Source organism: Numenius arquata, chromosome 15, assembly GCF_964106895.1.
Source record: "Numenius arquata chromosome 15, bNumArq3.hap1.1, whole genome shotgun sequence".
In the NCBI taxonomy this organism is placed as follows: Eukaryota; Metazoa; Chordata; class Aves; order Charadriiformes; family Scolopacidae; genus Numenius; species Numenius arquata.
In genome coordinates, this window is record NC_133590.1 from 1193679 (window position 1) to 1211308 (window position 17630).

The 17630-nt window shown below is 39.2% G+C and overlaps 1 protein-coding gene across 1 annotated transcript in view; it reads right to left on the minus strand.

The window, feature by feature from the left end:
- Positions 1-17048, minus strand: part of LOC141472108 (adhesion G protein-coupled receptor A3-like) — a 283689-nt gene extending 266641 nt beyond the window's left edge. The window contains exon 1 of the mRNA XM_074158920.1: positions 16795-17048. Within this exon, the coding sequence (XP_074015021.1) occupies positions 16795-17048 (254 nt within the window). The remainder of the gene's footprint in view (positions 1-16794) is intronic.
- Positions 17049-17630: the final 582 nt, after the last annotated feature.

Below are 17630 nucleotides of genomic sequence, written 5' to 3' on the forward strand. Positions count from 1 at the left end.
GGAAGACTTTAAAAACAGTATCTACTGAAACATTAAATTTAATGAGGAATTTAAAGATCAAAGGATGGTAACATTCAAATCACAAAGTTCTTCATGACTTTCATCTCTGCAATAAAGCTGCTATACACTGACTTAGAGCTATACCGGCTTTCAGTAGCATCCCTTTAACCAATACCCACCACACAATAAAAATCCCACTGGCAGCAACAGGCAGGGAAAACATAAATACAGTTCATTAAAGAGGTGTGCAGACACAGATTATTTTTAAACTGCAACTTTTTACGCTAATAACTATTTGTTGTCAATATTTTGTAGGTAAATTAGTCATGATTAAATTTGAAGGAGAAATGGAATTAGTTGTCTAATATAATAATAAACTAATAAACAAACACCATTAACATCACTGGGTTCAACATCTCAAGAGTTAAATTCGAGTCAGAGAATTTGGCAGAATTCAAAGCAGAAGAACTATTCACAGATGAAGTACACCTGGTGAACACGTTTGCCAGTGTCAAGCCAAAAGACCCTTGGAAACTCTCCAGTGTTGAGTATTTCCAAATACATAGTGTATTACTGTACAGTCAACAAAATTGTTTTGATACTACCATGATTCTACTTCTGTATTTAAAAATGAAGCACATTTTTACAAGTATACTAGATTGGCAGCTTCTCCCATATGGAAAGAAATATCGCATAGATTCTCTTCGTATTTCTATGTCCATGCCCCAAAACATTCATAAGGATGTGTGAATACATACTAGAAGTAGATTTTCACCAGTTCATTTATTTTAAATGTTCAGAATAGACTAATGTGATCATGTCACGTAACACAAAGAACCTCTCCTAGTGAAAGCTACATCAAGCCACTAACTTCTCATTGAGCTTTTACAATATTCAGTCTTAATTTAAGGAGGAAAAAGTATCCAACACTTCGGAAGTTCCTATGTCTTCCAAAGGTTAATTACTCTCACTTTGATTTCCACTGGCATTCTTATTCTGAATGCATTTGGTTGGAGCTCTCAATGACTGTATTTCATTATTTTCCAAATTGAATTATCTTTGATATCACACATTTTTTTTTCTGCGTACACACCTACGGGACGCGATCAAATAAACTCTTAATCTCAAACAAGTAAAAGAGATCTATGAGAATACATTTAAGGACAGAGCACATATTTTCTAGATCTTAAATCATCCTTGAAATTTTAAAATATATTTATAACATTTTTCTAGTCATCTTTTTCTCAGTAGCAGCAAAAGAACCTAATACTTACTCCTTAATTCTGCTTTTTTTCCCCTGCTTTTGGATACAAGCCGATATTGTCAGTCCACTTCTAGTAATATCACACCAGCAGCAGATGTTTAACTGATCGTGCACCATTATAATTAACTGCTTTTCAGTGACACAATTTTGGAACTGTTTTATGGAACGTGCAAGTGCAAACTACTTTCTTTGTTCTGGATATATGACAACATTCTTGGCCATGTTAAAATGAATGTTGATCTATCAAGTCCAACGTGCCAAGTGATCCCAGTTATACTACAGAGCTGCCCCAGGCTGTAATTATTCCTCCTGACTCTGAGAACTTTATGTTTTCCATCTGGATCCTAAATAAATATACTGATCAGCAACAAGTCATCAGGAGCAGGTCAGAGAGGAGTCTATTTAGCTCACTGTCCTGTCTTTGACAGTGGACAAGAGAAGATACATGAATATAAAAACTACAGCAACAAGCTCTGCAGCTAGCCTACTTTTTATTTCTTATGAAACTGCAATCCAATAATTTGTTGCCTCCTCAGTCCTATACTATGGAAAATAGTGAATAACCTTCCCTATTCACTTTTAACATACAATAGAGGTTTTCAGGATAAAACTCCCTCACCTATCTGTCATTCCTCACACACAAGCTTGTCAATAACTCTGCACATTTCCATACCTTTTCCTGTCCTGTTATGCCCTTCTTGATGTGGAAGAATCAGAACTGCACAGTGTCCAAGATGCAGATGCACCACTGTGGGCTTACACAGCGGAAACACGATGTTTCGTTCTGTTACGCATGTTGACTACTGCTCAGCTGTCATTTTCATACCTCCAGAGTATCACTCCCGCAGATAACAAGTGTCTAGTTCAGAGTCAACCAATGCATAAGTTAAGTGTTCCACACACCCTGTTTCACTTGGTATTTATCAATGCTGAATTTTGTCTTGATTTTATAAGAATCTTCTTCTTAATCAGAGAAGCTCACAGAAAAGTAGAAGAGGAAAAGACTAGACAGCTAATGGAGTATTTGTAAGCTCAAGATATCAACTCATATTCTCACCCCTGCCCCCAATTCATTATTCTTTTAAGCATTGGCAAGCTAACCTTAATAAAACATTATTTGTTCAGTGATCAATATATCTTTTTCTGCAGAATAACTTGTATTACAATATAGCGCAAAACCAGACAAAAAGTACTATTTGAAGCTATTGCTTGCAAGTTCAAAGTGAGCAGCCATTTCCCTGTAACCACATCCTCATTCAGGGCTGGGGAACCCATCAGCATTGCACAGCATCCTCTGTGGCTGCAGGATAGCCTTAGACTCGGACTCACTGTCAGCAATGGACACATTTTTCCAGACACGTAGAAAGTGCTTGGCAGAGCAGATCTGTCTCTGATGGCTGGGCAGGATGTCCTCTGCAAGGTCTGTATATCTTCAAACCCTACACACAGACTGATACAGGGAAGAAATGATCTGAATTTTAAACATTTTGCCCTACCGTAAGAAGTACCTCTGCAGTTGATGGGGTGTAGGTATCTTACAACTCTGTCTCTAACCTCTTCCTCTTTCAGGGTCAATCTGGCAGACATTAGGCACCCTGAATGGTCAACAGCTGCAAAGGCTTTCCTACTAAAGGCTCAAGGAGAGGACTTTCCTGCTGGTCAGTTCCTGGAAAGTGGCTCCCATAATTTACAGGTTAAAAAAAAACAAAGCCAAAATGCACCCCAAAAAACCCACATTAAAAAGAAACAGTCAGCAGTATGGCAGGAAATCAGGAAAATGGCACAGTACAAAATAACAAATAAAAGGAAAGAGCACAGCAGCCTGCCCTAACCAGAGACAGAGATGAAGCACAAGGTTTTTTGCCAGCCTACACAAAACAGTAGATGTTCAGAGAGCATCAGCCTCATGCACGTCCTGCAGAAATAATGTGGAGAGACTCCCTCAAGGAGGGAGAATTACAAAAGGACTTCTTCTAGATCGGCTGAAAGGAGTAATACAGCTTAAAATAATATTGTCAATACTTTTACCTTTGTTTCCCCCAGTCAAAAAATTCAAGCTCAAAATGTGATTTTTTTCACTTCTAGTTTCTTTTACCCATTTCATTCCGTTCTCAGATGAATAGAGTGGTGACCCATACTCAATAAGTAACAAAATCCACTAAACTATTATTAGCATGTTGTAAGTCTTAGAGCTGTGAACTAAAGAATACACAGAAAGACAAAACTGAACATTAATTCAAGCAAAGGGGCTATCAATCAGCAGAGCCGTGCCGCAGTCTTTCTGAACAAGTATATTGCCAGCATCAATACCTACCAAAATTATTTTTAACAGATGAAAATAAAAAATAAAAAAAACCCCAACCTTAAAAAAAACACTAATCAGCCAGCACACTCTATTTTTTAAAGCCTCTTCCAAAACCTTTTTTCACTGGCATGCTGTTATTGCAATTAGGTTTTTTTTTCTCTGGGTCAGACCTTCTCACTCCTTTCCACTGTGCCAATAACTAAATGAAGCACAAACTATTGGCCTCAGCACACAAGGAAAATTGAAGATACACTTATTGTTCAGGAATACAGCAAGAAGCAGGAAAATCTATCAATCTGCCACAAGAAAACCAGGCCAACCAACGAGAAAGCTGACTTCAAGCTTTTATTCATTTTTCGTTAATCCAAAATGTTAAAAGCAGAGCTTCTTCTTTTTTCCTAGAAGACCAATGCATTTCTCCATGGATTGAGTTAAAGGTAATAATTTTGGTTATAAAAAAAAAAAAACTTTTATCACTGCTCTTTTTTCATAAAGTTAAACACAACGTTAATTACATACAAGAAAGCATACTATTAATAGTATCAGTTAATTTCAGTTCTTGAAATTTCATCACCCCTTTGCCTTTCAGCTTACAGATAGTGAGTAATGATAACAAGAAAAAAGCAGGGACAGATTCCCCCATTAAAGATAGAACCTGGTCCATTTTCCTGAGTTTGATAACCACGTCAGGTCTGGCTGAAACAAATTAGAAAGAGTTTTGAACTCTTGAAACTCAGAAATAAACAAAAGGAGGATGTTCCTTGCCAGCATGCAAGGAGGGAAGGGCAGGCAGACTGCGCTGTGGGAAAACAAACCCTTTTGGTAAATTATATGCACAGGAACTACAACTCTGAGTTAGGATGAAGACTAGAAGTCCTTGTGGGAAACATCACACTGCTACTCTACCCTAGCCACCTGCTTTTAAAAAAATTTTGAACTGGAGGCACAGTACTGGGCTACATATGGCTACATACAGCCACTCGTATTTTTATTGATGGTCCAAACTGCAGAAAATAAAAAAAAATGTTTATGGTTACACAGCTTAAGTCCATGTATCATATTTTTACAGATTCCAAAACAATATTAATAACTGAAAATTCATACAAAATAGCAAAGCAGCAAGTAAAAACAAACAGGAAACCTGGCTGCTCCAGTTCTTCAGCCTAAAGCTGCTTCTGAAGCTTTATGAGCTACTCCAATTTCAAAAAGGAAACATCAGCCAACTGAAAAGGCTCATAGACTAACTAATCATATGGAACGACTGGCTCAATATATAATTCAATAGCACCATTTTGACAGCTACTTTCAGAGAAAAGAAAAAAAAAAAACAAAAAAAACAACCAAACAAACAAAAAAGCCAAACAAAGAAAAAACCCAACCCAACTTGACTTCAGTGCTATTTAATAAATGATTACTTGAGGGATTTTATTTGTTTAAAACAATCACTCTGCCTCAGCTAAAGCAGTACCCCAGAAAGCTAGCATTAAAAAAAATTATTTGCTTTAATCTGTTCCAAACTGGGGCTTGGCATCTAATCCCTCTTCATTACCAAATAGCTTGGAAACCGAGTATTCCATTTGTAAAGTAGCTGTAACAACAATACCAAGTAGTTGACCTAAGTTCTTCAAAGGTACCTACAGAAAGTAAAAACTTAAACAGCATTTAATTACAGGGAGATTCAAGCAAAGAAATCCCTTAGTTTTATTAACAGCATGTGAAAATAAATCAAAATATCCTCCGCATTTAAGTCATAATTAGCAATACTGCTCTACTATTTATTCAAAAATAAGATGTCATCCTAACCAGCAATTTACTGTTTAACTGTGTAGAATTGTTACAAAGACCATTTTATGGACTAGTTTACTAATGGACTAGTTACTAAACATAGCCACAAATTAATTAATGAGAGTTGCTTCAGGAACAATAGTTTATTAGAAACAAGTTTAAAATTATAATAAGCATGAAGTACTTTAAAGCTGTAACTTCATTTGCTCTAAGTGCAGAAAATTAGAATTTATTACATTTATTTAGCTCTTATGTCTTCAATCTATATTGTTGACTCTTTACATTGCTATTTATAACATGTAATTGTGCAGAAAGTGGAGAGAATTATGAATAGTACAACAATAAATGACCTTTAATGTGGTTTTTTTTCCTACATTTAAAGTGTTAGAATTTTCATTATTCATCCTTTTATTACTGAAGTAAAGGCAGAGACAAAGAAAAGCGCTAGAAAAATTACTTTCCCTTTTTCTGCAAATCTCATTGTTTCTTTTTCTGTTTAAACTAAAGACATTAGCACTAGAATATCTGCTATAGCTCCATGAGGACTAGCAAGTCCTCATATGGCATCATATATAAATACGCCAGGTAAGTTTTTATTTAAGGTGAACAGCAGTTGACATTCATTTAACATACATGTTAAATCACACAAATAGATAAATATGTATGACTGACACCATGTCATTTTCTGATGTTCATATATCAGCCTCTGCTCTTCCTCAGGTATACTTAGGGTCCACAAAAAACAGGTCCTCAAATCCTAAGAACTTAATGTGACCTTATCTGCCTCTGCTGCTGAAAAAAAAAACCAAAACACACCAAAAAAAAAAACAAAACAAACCCAAAAAAAGAAGAAGGAAAAAGGGGGTGGGGGGAAAGGGGAAAGGGAAGGAAAGCATGACCATCAGGAAAAAACCCAACCTTAAAGATGGCTTCCTGTTTGCCCTTGGTGGACTTATATTCTCATCCAAAATCTTCCAAAATTAAAGGAAAAGGTATAGAACTTCTCTCCACCAGACCCCTATATGATATAACCAAGGGAAAGAGCAGATTACCTTTCTGAGAGCCTGTTGTTACCAAACATAGAGGAAAAGCTCCCCATAAAGAGACTAACTACAGATATTATTCTCACATGCACCAGTAGTTTAACAGCTACCTGAATATCTGGTGTTGTAACCCCCACAGCTTGACTCCATTTTCTGAGCAGCATATAATCCAAATTCCTTTAAACAATCATGATATCGTACTTTGAAGAATTACCTGAAGCATGATATGAAAAAATTTTGCCGTTCTCCCTCTACAGGTAGTTACCTTGCTAAAGGTGAGATGACGTATGACTCCATCAGGGACTCTAGTAATAAATAAGTCTAATGATGAAAATGTTGGTACAATACGATTCACAAAATGTGTGCCCAACAAAAAAGACTTATAATGATGACATTCGCGACCGAGGGAGTAACATATTGTTTTCTTCCAATGGAAAGCATTGCTTTGTTTTGCGTATTTTGACTGTTTCCTTGCCTGCAACCCACACGTAGTATGGATGGAAAATTGTGGCTTTTGCAAAATAAGTATGGATTTGTCAACTGCTACAGCCATAGCTAAGAACAGTTCATTACCTTGATCTGATTTCAGATAGAGATATATGATGAACTTAAAATGTGAATAATACTAGCTATATCACAGGAGAAAGGAATGCAGTCCCTTCAGCTTAGATTTGCCTACATATTGAAAAGTTTAGTTTTCTGGCTCAAGAACTGCAGTGAGAATAACAGCACACATTAAGATTTCATCTTTATCACTATAATTATTTGCATTATACACAATTCACAGTTTTGGAAGGATGGCTGAATCACAGAATCTTCATGGTTGGAAAAGACCTCTGAGATCACCAAGTCCAACCATACACACATAAAAGACCCCCACAATCGCGGCCTGAAGTGCTACATGTACACGTTTCTTAAATACCTCCAGGGATGGGGACTCCACCACCTCCCTGGGCAGGCTGTTCCAGTGCCTGACCACTCTCTCAGTAAAGTCATTCTTCCTAATATCAAATCTAAACCTCCCCTGCCCCAGCTTCAGACCATTTCCTCTGGTCCTGTCATTATTCCCTTGGGAGAAGAGGCCAACACCCGCCTCTCTACACCCTCCTCTCAGGTAGTTGTAGAGGGCAATGAGGTTCCCCCTCAGCCTCCTCTTCTCCAAACTAAACATGCCCAGTTCCCTCAGCCTCTCCTCATATGAGTTGTTCTCTAGACCCCCCACCAGCTTGGTGGCTCTCCTCTGGACACGTTCCAGCAGCTCAATGTCCTTCCTGTAGTGAGGGGCCCAGAACTGAACACAGCCCTCGAGGTGAGGCCTCACCAGTGCCCAGTACAGAGGCACCATCACTGCCCTGCTCCTCCAGTTGCAATATTGTTTGAATGTTGTCACAAATGTGTAGAGAAAACTGGAAATTAACCTTTTCCTCTTCCCTTCTGAATAATACACAATGCTGGGGATGAAAAACAAATCTGATCATTGTGACTGTTCCCTCTGATCATCAGCAGTATGTTCAGTGGGTCAACATAAAATTACTGCTTGACACAACCACATTCAGACTTCTCTACTCTGCTGGCTGCAGTTTTAACGACAAACCCTGTGAGGAGGCAGAGCTAGAGATTCAAATGTTTTTCTCGATTGCAAGTTGTGTAATAGAATCAACTCCATCTGCCTGGCCCCAATTCCAGACACCGCTGAACTCCAGGACTTAATTCAGATCTCTCTGAGGACCCATCTCCTCACCCATTTCAGTTCCACTCAGTAAGTTCAGAAGAAAAGGATAAAATGAGTCAAGGATCAGAGGTGATGAGGGAAGATGTAATGGAGGGTTTTAGAAAAGGAGAAGGAACTGGAAATTTATGTAAGACTGAAGAAGTGGTGGAGACCGTGAGCTGAAAGCAGAGGCTGCAGCACACAGCAGGGGAAGTGCAGAGGCCAGCAGAGAAGTGGAGCGTGCCAGAGGACCAAGAGCAGGGGTGATGAGGAGGGAGATAGGTTTCTTCCTTTTTTTGAAAACGCATTTGCAGTAAAGTGTGCAATACATGTAAGCAGTGAACAAAAGCAAGATGCAGATGAGAAGGAAAAAAAACTGGAGAGACCTATCAATGTAATAATAGTAACAACAACAACAATAATAAAGGGGAAAGTGCAGAATTAAAAGGTTCTGGGAATAATAGCAGATGGGTCAAAGCACAGAGGGTGACCTATGGAAGACAGAGAGTTAAGTATTTTTCTTAGTGTGCAAAGCTCCCCTGACAGAATACATGTTAATGTGCAAAAATTAGGAGTGCTGATAAATTTGATTCCTCAAAATTAGTAATAACTTCTGTTTTTCTTCTCCCTCTCTCTTAAATGCTAGTAGGCTTCCTGTTGCACCAGGTTGTTGTCACATTCCATTAGAGGAACCTTTCCTAACATCTCAGTATACTTCCTCTGAAATTTCTATAAACCCTATGGTATTAATAAAGTTGCTCACAAACAGGTTACGCTCTTCTTCCACCTCTCTGCTCTCAAAGAAATCCATACCATGCATACTAATTTGTAATGCAGATATGAAAATAACTGTTTCCAGGAAACTATTAATACATAGCAATGTTACGTGTTCAATTCTTTTATTAAAACTATGCTTGCCTTCTAATTTTACAAGGCTTATTTGGTTACTACTAGTTTAAACCTTATTTTCCATTCTATGATGCAGTTTGTTCTTTTCTCAAGTTACAGTACACACAAAACCTTTACTCTCCCAATTTATGATTTTGTCTATAAAAAGTGCACTCTCTGGGAAGGTCTATTCCGTAACATAAAGAGAAGGGTTTTACAGGGAGACATCGTCTTGCTTGCTCTTAGAAGGAAAAAAAAAATAAAATCACAGTAATTCCTTGATAAAAAAAGGAGAATCATAAATTTCCATAATTTGGCATTTGGCGGCCTTGACTTATCAGGTTACTCACGAACGATAATGACACCTTAATAACAGAAAATCCATTAAACTTAATTTGGTGTTATCAAAGCCTGCAGTATATATGCTGAAAATGCACGTCAGTGCCTTTATACCTTCATGAGCTTAGGTGAACAGCAATTTCAGAAGAAAGGAAAGCTTAAAGTATAAGTTTAAAAGAATTTACTTACTTATGCGTAGCTATCAGCAAATCTAAATTCTAAACAATGTGGGAATAAATCTCAGGTTTTTGCAAAGATTTATAGGTCTATGAGCATAATACCCATAAACCACTCTGTGCTTACTTTATTGGCAGAACAGTTTATACATTTGACATACTGCTGCTCAGATAAGATTATATCCAACCAAGTACAGAAAAGAAACTGTCAACAAGTCTGCAAGACTATAACAGAAACTGCAAAAGTGGAGTTTTCATATGACTAACCATACCTCCAGAGTACTCCCAAATCAGTCCCAGGCATGAAAACACAGTTGGAACTGATTTTAAGAGAAGGGTGAAGAATGGCACATTGCCACAAAACTAAGAACCAAGCCTGAACTGTGTGTTCCCTGTATTACATAATTGCCAAAGTAGATGGAAAAGAAATGTTAATATTATAAATAATACAGAGTTTTTAGCCAAGTTATATTTGGGAAGTCTAGAACTAGACAGCAAACTTGCGATTGATCAAAGTTAATCATAGTTGATTAGAGAAGCACATAGCCAAGCTTTTTATGTTTTCTACTTTTACCGCTGTGAAGGTTTGGATATTCTATCAAGAAGATGAAAAGGAAGGAAGCTTAAAAATCAAGAGGCAATTTTTCCTCAAAAATCTAAGTCAAATAACATAAATAGTGATTCTTGAAAACACGCACAAATATTATTAAGTAGTGAAGACCAAGCTGGCAGAAAGCTCTGACTCTCAGATCTGCACAAAGGAAGTGCGTAACCTTCATATACATGAATGTATGTTTCCTACTGGTTGTTAGAGCAGAACCTCTGCCTCGGTGGAGATACTCTGCTCTTTAACTTTCAGATTTATGCCAGCTCTGCATTATAAAAACAGGACAAAAGACAGCAGTGAGGAAAGTAGGGATGGATTATCTGGAACATGGCTGGATCTGACAGCTGCAAAATTTGTGATGACAGAGGGTCCCAAGTAGGGAGAAATTTTGCAGCAGAAAGCAGTGTTACTCTGGCTGTTTCTGCCCAGAAAGTTTCTGGGTCTGTGTTAATGGCAAAGGAGTAAACAGACTTCCAGAGTCACAGGGGCTAATATGACCCTGTTGTTGTACAGCATCAAACAATTAAATAAGATTTGTGATTTGAAACCTCTGAAGATGCAGAAAAAGGAGAACGTACATAGTATTAAACCTCTAGAATTCCACTTTAATAGCATTCTTCAGACCCTTTCCTTCTGGCTGTTTAGACCTGTTTAAAGAAAGTCCTGTCCCCCTGTCACCTTCTTCACCTCTCTGCCTACCACTCCATCACTCCCTCCTCGTCACCTCACATCACATGTTATAACGCTGTCAGGATATTTAGAAGGGATTAAGGAAAAAAAAAAAAAAAAAAAGGTTATATTTTCAAATCTTTAAAGAATAGTCCATTTTAAGGGCTGACAGTACTTTGGTCCCAAGGGGCAGCAACTCGTGTAGCTTCCTATAAAGGCAAATTCTACATACATAAATTACATAAATCACATTCTCCCTGGCCACTACCTCACTGAAACAGATGAGAATAGCTACAATTCAGAAACAAATTTCTGTTGCACATATCTTCTGAGAGTTAAAATTAAATAGGTTTTTTGAACATTAGGACAACATACCAAAAAAAAAAAATTTAAAAAAAAAAAAAAAGGCACCAGTGATATATACTAAATCTCCTCCTGCTTAAAGGCAAACAAGGTCAGTAGCTAACCAACGAGTAAATTATACCATATGATAAAACCCCAGTTTCATTTAGGACTTCTCAATAGGTATCAGATATACTAAGTGTGTGATAAAACTCCCTTCCCACATGCATTACTATCCTCCTGCCTATTCCTCACCAGTTTATTTTACCTCTGGAATGAAAACAAGTGTAAGATCACAATACTGTAAATTTCCAAGTATGCAGCAAAAGGACTTGATTTCTACATGAAATTAACAAATTAATGATCTCTTCAATACTGTAAAACAATGTTATCTGTTTGCAGAAAGTCTCATCCCATTCTCTTGCACAAAGTGCCTTCCTCAAAACTTACGACATTAATCATTTAAAGTTATACAAATCATGCTGAAGTTTCTTTCACTCTTTATTAATCTGTTAATCTGGTAACTATTAAAGCAGCCTTTATTGTATTTTAGACATTATTTGCAAAACCAATTCTATTTTCCTTAAGAGAATTTTTCCCCCTCCTCTTGTGTTATCATTTGCAGCGATGCAAACGCATCAGTTTTGTCCAAAGAAAGTCATAATTTGGAAGTGGTCATAGTGCTTCCTGCTATTGACAGCTGGACCAAAGAATTCAGGTGCAAATATTCCGTCATCAGAAATAACATAGAGAAAAATAAAATATTTATAGTTATGGTATTTTATGGCCACTCCAGCTGAACCTATAACATGAAATATCATGGAAGATTCGACTAATATCTAAAGACATCTCTAGTGTGCTTCCTCTTCTCTTTATTTTACTCTCCCCAACCATCTGTCCCAGACCTTCCAAGTCTTATGTGTATTTTGTGTCCGTTTGCTTTATGTTAGGAGTTTCTTTCACAACAACAAACTGGCTTTTTTTTTTCCTTCTTTTAAGAGTTTTGGAGAAAGCATGTATAAATATGTATAGACGTATAAATAATGGAGCAGGAAACTTGGTTTCTATTCTTTTTTTTCTGCCACTTTGAGTGAACACAGGAAGCTAACCAAGGTGAATGTGTTTGTGAAAACCTTTATAACGAGAATTAGCCTACCTTGTTTAATAATGCTGTTATTTAAAAATTAGCAATGCTATGTGAAATCTCATATCAACAAAGATGTGAGTTTTAAGATGGGGAAATAAAACTACTGAATAATATTTTTTGTTCATCCTCTCCTCAGTTCTTCCTTTTTTGGCTTTGGCTAGCTTAAACTCTAAGCTCTTTGGGACACAAATTACATTTTTGTGATCTATTTTTACAGCAGTTGTTTATATTAAATAAACCATATTGATACATCCTAAACTGAATACAGGAGTGTAAAAGACAAGGTTAGATATGAAACAAAGATATTAATATAATAAATTTCAATAAATTCCAGTAGACATGACATAAAAGTAATTCCGGGCCAGAGAAAAGCAGGGCAATGCTGCTTTCAGAAGTCTACTTAATGTTTGTAAAGTGCTTCAAAAATGAAACCCCCTATGTACGTCTTGTGGCTGTGGACCACTCAGAAATTGAGAATCTGAGGAATTCGAGACAACCTCCAGTTCAAAGTCAGAAGAAGTGCACAGATATAACAAAAAATACATATGACATGAAATGCTATGAGCCACGTACTGCCTTAAATTTTCTTCATTTCTATCATGACAGTTAAAACAGCAGATTTCCATTGGTGTATATGCGGGTAAAATTTGTGAAAATAACCTCCAGGATAAATGTTGGAATTTCTTTTGAATTGAGGGAGGTTAAAAAAAAAAAAAAATAGTGATACTATTATCAGAAAGTGATGGCATTTGTAACTACAACGTATATTCTGCCCAGTGATATTAAGACATGTATCAAACTGAGAACTTCTAAGACCAAAAGGATAAACTTTTTAACGCCACTTGACAGGATAAAAAAAGAAGTACAGAAAGTCAGTAACCTACCAATATACTGTCCAGTTTACATGGAATAGCAGATTGGATTCTTTTCTGAGTTAAGTCGTGAAATTCCAAATTTTAGGCCTTCTGCATTGCAAAAAGCAGCAACACAATTTTTACTTCTGTATTCCATATAGCCCAAACTTCAGCAAATCAGTCAGAACTTTAACAACTGAACTTTCTGCTAGAGTAGAAGAGAATTGGAAATAATCTTTTTCTGTAGAGCTACACTTGTAACAACCCAATCACACGATTGAAAAACAAAAAAAAAAAACAAAAAAACAAAAAAAAAAACAAAACAAAAAAACCAAACAAACAACCCCACAACTATGAAATATCGATTCAATGTCTAAACTGAGAAAACCATATTATCCTGAAGGCATATGACTTCCCCTTGTTGTGCCTACACTTCCACACCTACCAAGAGCAAAGTCAGGAAAGAGGATCCCATAAATTAGTGATTCCATGTACAGGCACAGGAATACATGTTGCAAATCACTAAGGGCTAGAATTCCTTTTAACAAGTTATGTGCAAATACTTTGTGAAGCGACAACTAAGTTTTTTCATTTCATCCACATTAAGGACTTGAATCCCATTTCCAAAGCAGTAAAATACTAAATAAAGACAGTGAAACAGAGTCCAGAACAAGGTGTTTTTTTCTTTTTTTTGTGTGTTTTAATATAAAATAAAAAAGAAGGGATAGTTGCTTTATCAGCTTATATTTTGATGTAATTTCTAGTGCAGTTGTTTATTATTGGGAGCGTTCCGATGGTACTGAATAGCTCTAGTGTTCATATGATTTCAAAGAAACTATGCAAACTTCCCCACCTCATAAGCTGGAAATAATTGGTCCAAACCTGTCAAGAATAAGCATTTCTTCAGTGACTTCACACTAGTTTGTAGTCACTGTGTGTGACTGAGTCAGAAATATTTTCAGTAGCAATACTTTTAGTACATATATGCCGTAAAGAGCCTAAATCATCAAACTCAGCCAAGGTCCACGGTAACTTAGGTGAAAAAGAACATTAACAAACTGTAACTTCTTAAATCTGCTGATAAGCAGCATTACCTAGCATGTAAAGGAAATGTTACACATTCACAGCTTCATCTCTTAATGGATTAAGAGATACAGCGAGGTAATTCCTCTGTGATCTTGGCAGAAAAGTTAAAAGAGTTTGGGTTCGATCTTCCCTTCCAAAACAAAATAGCAGCAGGGAAGCAGCCTATATAATATATACGTGAGAAGATTTCTTAATCCACCCCAAACTCTTGGCTACATTGTTTCATTACAGTGTTATTGCATCTGAATTCCTTTTCATCTGCATTCCTTTATTCACCTCTTTATCTCTTAATTGATAAAGCAATCCATGTTCCATATTTTAAAGCTCGCTTTCTCTCTGTGGGCTCATAAAACTGAGTGGAATCAGGCAGCATCTACCACAAAATTCTCTTTTGCCCAAGTCTTCCATGCAGCTACAAAAACAAATGTAGGGTCACTAATGTTTGAGCTTTTTATCATTATTTTTTGCAGGTGGCCAAATTTCACAAGTGCAATTTAAATAATCAAAAACAGTGTCTCCGAGAAAATCTTTGACACATTCAATCAAATTGTCATCTGTACGTTCCAGCTACTGAAAATTATGTCCCTAAAGCAGATTATGGGCTTTTTTTCCTTTTTACCTTCAAGATTTAGCCTTAAATTTAATTATTGAGAAGAAAACAAACAAACAAACAAAAACAACAACAAAAACCAAACAAACAAAAAACCGAGAAGACAGAGGAAAGGGATAAGTGATACGTGGTACTGTACTTGTCCACATGAAATGCAACAAAACCCAACAGTTTGTATACTTTATATCAACTAAGGACAGCTAATCACCTCTCAGGTCAATGGCTACTTGTGATTAAGTTTAAAAAGTATCTTTCAAATGAGTACAAGCAAGTGTTACTTGAAGTGCACGTTTAGGGTGATAGTATCAAGTTTGCTACTGGTGCCTTTAATCATATGTACAAGTGAGCAAATCCTCCCACTTCAAATGCACCACCTCCCCCCTTCATCTTTTCTCACTTCTGTTTCCAATTCAATTTCTTCTCATTACAGTGAATACACACTCCTGTTGATCTTACGGTCAGCTGGATTCATCTCCTGGTACTTACCTCATTAAAAGTTTCTTAAAAAAAAAATATATATATATATATATATAATCTTACCAAGATTCTGTAAATCAATGTTTAAGAAGAAAAACCTTTGCAGACATGCTGCGTGTGAGAGTTTCTACAGACCTTTAACCAATGGAAAAAATAGTTTCCGCCTGTCCAAGGTATTGACATTTTATACTATTTGGGGAGTACAAACTATAACTATATAGCCAGTTCTACAAACTACAAAAGTAGCAGTGAATTTAATCGCCTAGATTAAAACTTATGTTAATGTAATAATTTTATTCTAAACCAGCCTATTAAAATCTAGCAGAAAGTGTAGTTATTGTATCTTGTATATTAACAAGCAAAAGTTTCCCAAATGAATAATCAGCATACAGCTAATCAGTGTCAAGTCACTCAACAGTTAGAGCTAAAACTGAACTGAAGCGTACCCAGCACATCTGTAAGTTTACAAGCACAAGCTCCCCAGATGTTATAAATTATTATCTTTACTAGTTGTCTCCTGAAAGTGTTGACTTAAAGAAAATGCAGTGAACAGTGGAGATGTTCACAGCAGGAACTGTCAACAGAACTCAATTCAACAGTAAAGGATCTGTTGATGTGTGCGTGATCTAAAGCGTAAATGTCACAGAGCTATTACTGCTTGGGTCCAGTACAGGGACATGACTTTCACCTGTACTTGATGAGACAGTCACAAAAAGTTCTACTGCTTTACTTGCATGTTATTTATTAAAGTTTAGCTACATGCAACAAGCAACGAAGCATCCTAACGTACATCCAAGTCACTGGGGGGAAAGGGTTGGGAGCGGCAACAAACCAAACTGAATCATTTTCGGTTACCAGACAACTCAGAACAGCGTCGGAAATTGGGTCGTTTCAAATGGTCATACGCAAATTCTTGTTAAGAAAAGAAGACGTCAAATTTGAAAGTTTATTTAAAGGAGACGAGAGAGAAGCGGAAAACCAGTTAATTACACAGAACTCCAGAAGGCAGTTTACCGTTATCGATACCGTTCGTTTATTGCCCGGGTAGTTTGAGCCCATTCCGTGGCCGGCGGAAAGGTGCACCGGGGAGCTCCAGCAGCTCTGCCAGCCCTGACATTTTCCAAACCACCCTACCCAGCAGCGTGCAATTCCCATCAGGGTGAGCCCCAGCTTCCCCGGCTCAACCAAAACGCCAGCAAGAGTTTCCAAACTGAGAACAAAAAAATAAAATAAAATAAAATAAAAATAAAAAAATACCCAACCCCAATTCTCACATACTTTTTAAAAGCCGGGCCAGGGTTATAATCTGTGCGGACCGGTTCTGCCCGCCCCAGCGGTCGGGCCGGCGGCGGGCACGGCCGCGCCAAGGGGTCCCGCACACGCCTCCCCGTACCCCCCTTCTCCTCCGGGGCACCCACCGCGGGGGGAGCCCTGGGGCGGCCGCAGCCAGGCGGTCGCTGCCCCCGCTGCCCCCCGCCGGGCCTTACTCACAGGGACACGGTGCGGTTGGGCAGCACGGCGGGCTGCAAAGTTTCCACCAAGTCGCCGCCGCTGCAGACCACTTTGATGCGGAGGGCCGGGCGGCCGGGCCCCTTGGAGCGCTCGGCGGCGCAGAGGCAGCGGTCCACGATGAGGTCGGGGCAGTTCCTGCTGCCCCCGCACAGCCCCGGCGCGGCGGCCAGCAGGCAGAGGAGGAGGAGGAGGAGGAGGAGGAGGCGGCGGCGGCGGCGGCAGAGCCCGCGCATGCTGAGCCCGCCAGCCAGCCGCCCGCCAGCTGCCGCGCCCGCCGCTCCGCGCCGCGCATGGCACGCGCCCCTCCGCGCCGCTCCGCGGTCCCCTCCACGCCTCCTGCGCCCACCCCACCCCGCCCCGCCTCGCCTCGCCTCGCCGCGCCTCTCGCTACGGCCGGGTCCGCTCCGGCAGACCCCCCCGCCCCCTTCCTCCTCCTCCTCCTCCTCCTCCTCCTCCTCCGAGGAGCCGCCGCTCCTTTCCTGCCGCAGCCCGTGCAGCGGCGGCGCTGGGCGGACCCCGCGGCGCGCAGCGGGACCCCTCCTCCCGCCGCCACCCACCGGGCGCGACCCCCACCTCGGGGTCCGGGCCCCCTTCCCCCGCCCCGCCGGCGGCCGAACCCCCGGGGACTCCCTGCGCTGAACCCCGGTGCTCTCGGCCCGCGTTGGGTGTCCGGTGATCGGGGTGAGGGGGAGGCGCACGGGTGGACACGGATGCGCTAAGGAAGGAGCTGCGCCGCAAAGCGGGTTGCCACCAGCCTGGGCACAAGTTGGAAAACCGGGAGCTGTGAAAATTATACGGGTTGGGAATCTAGTTTT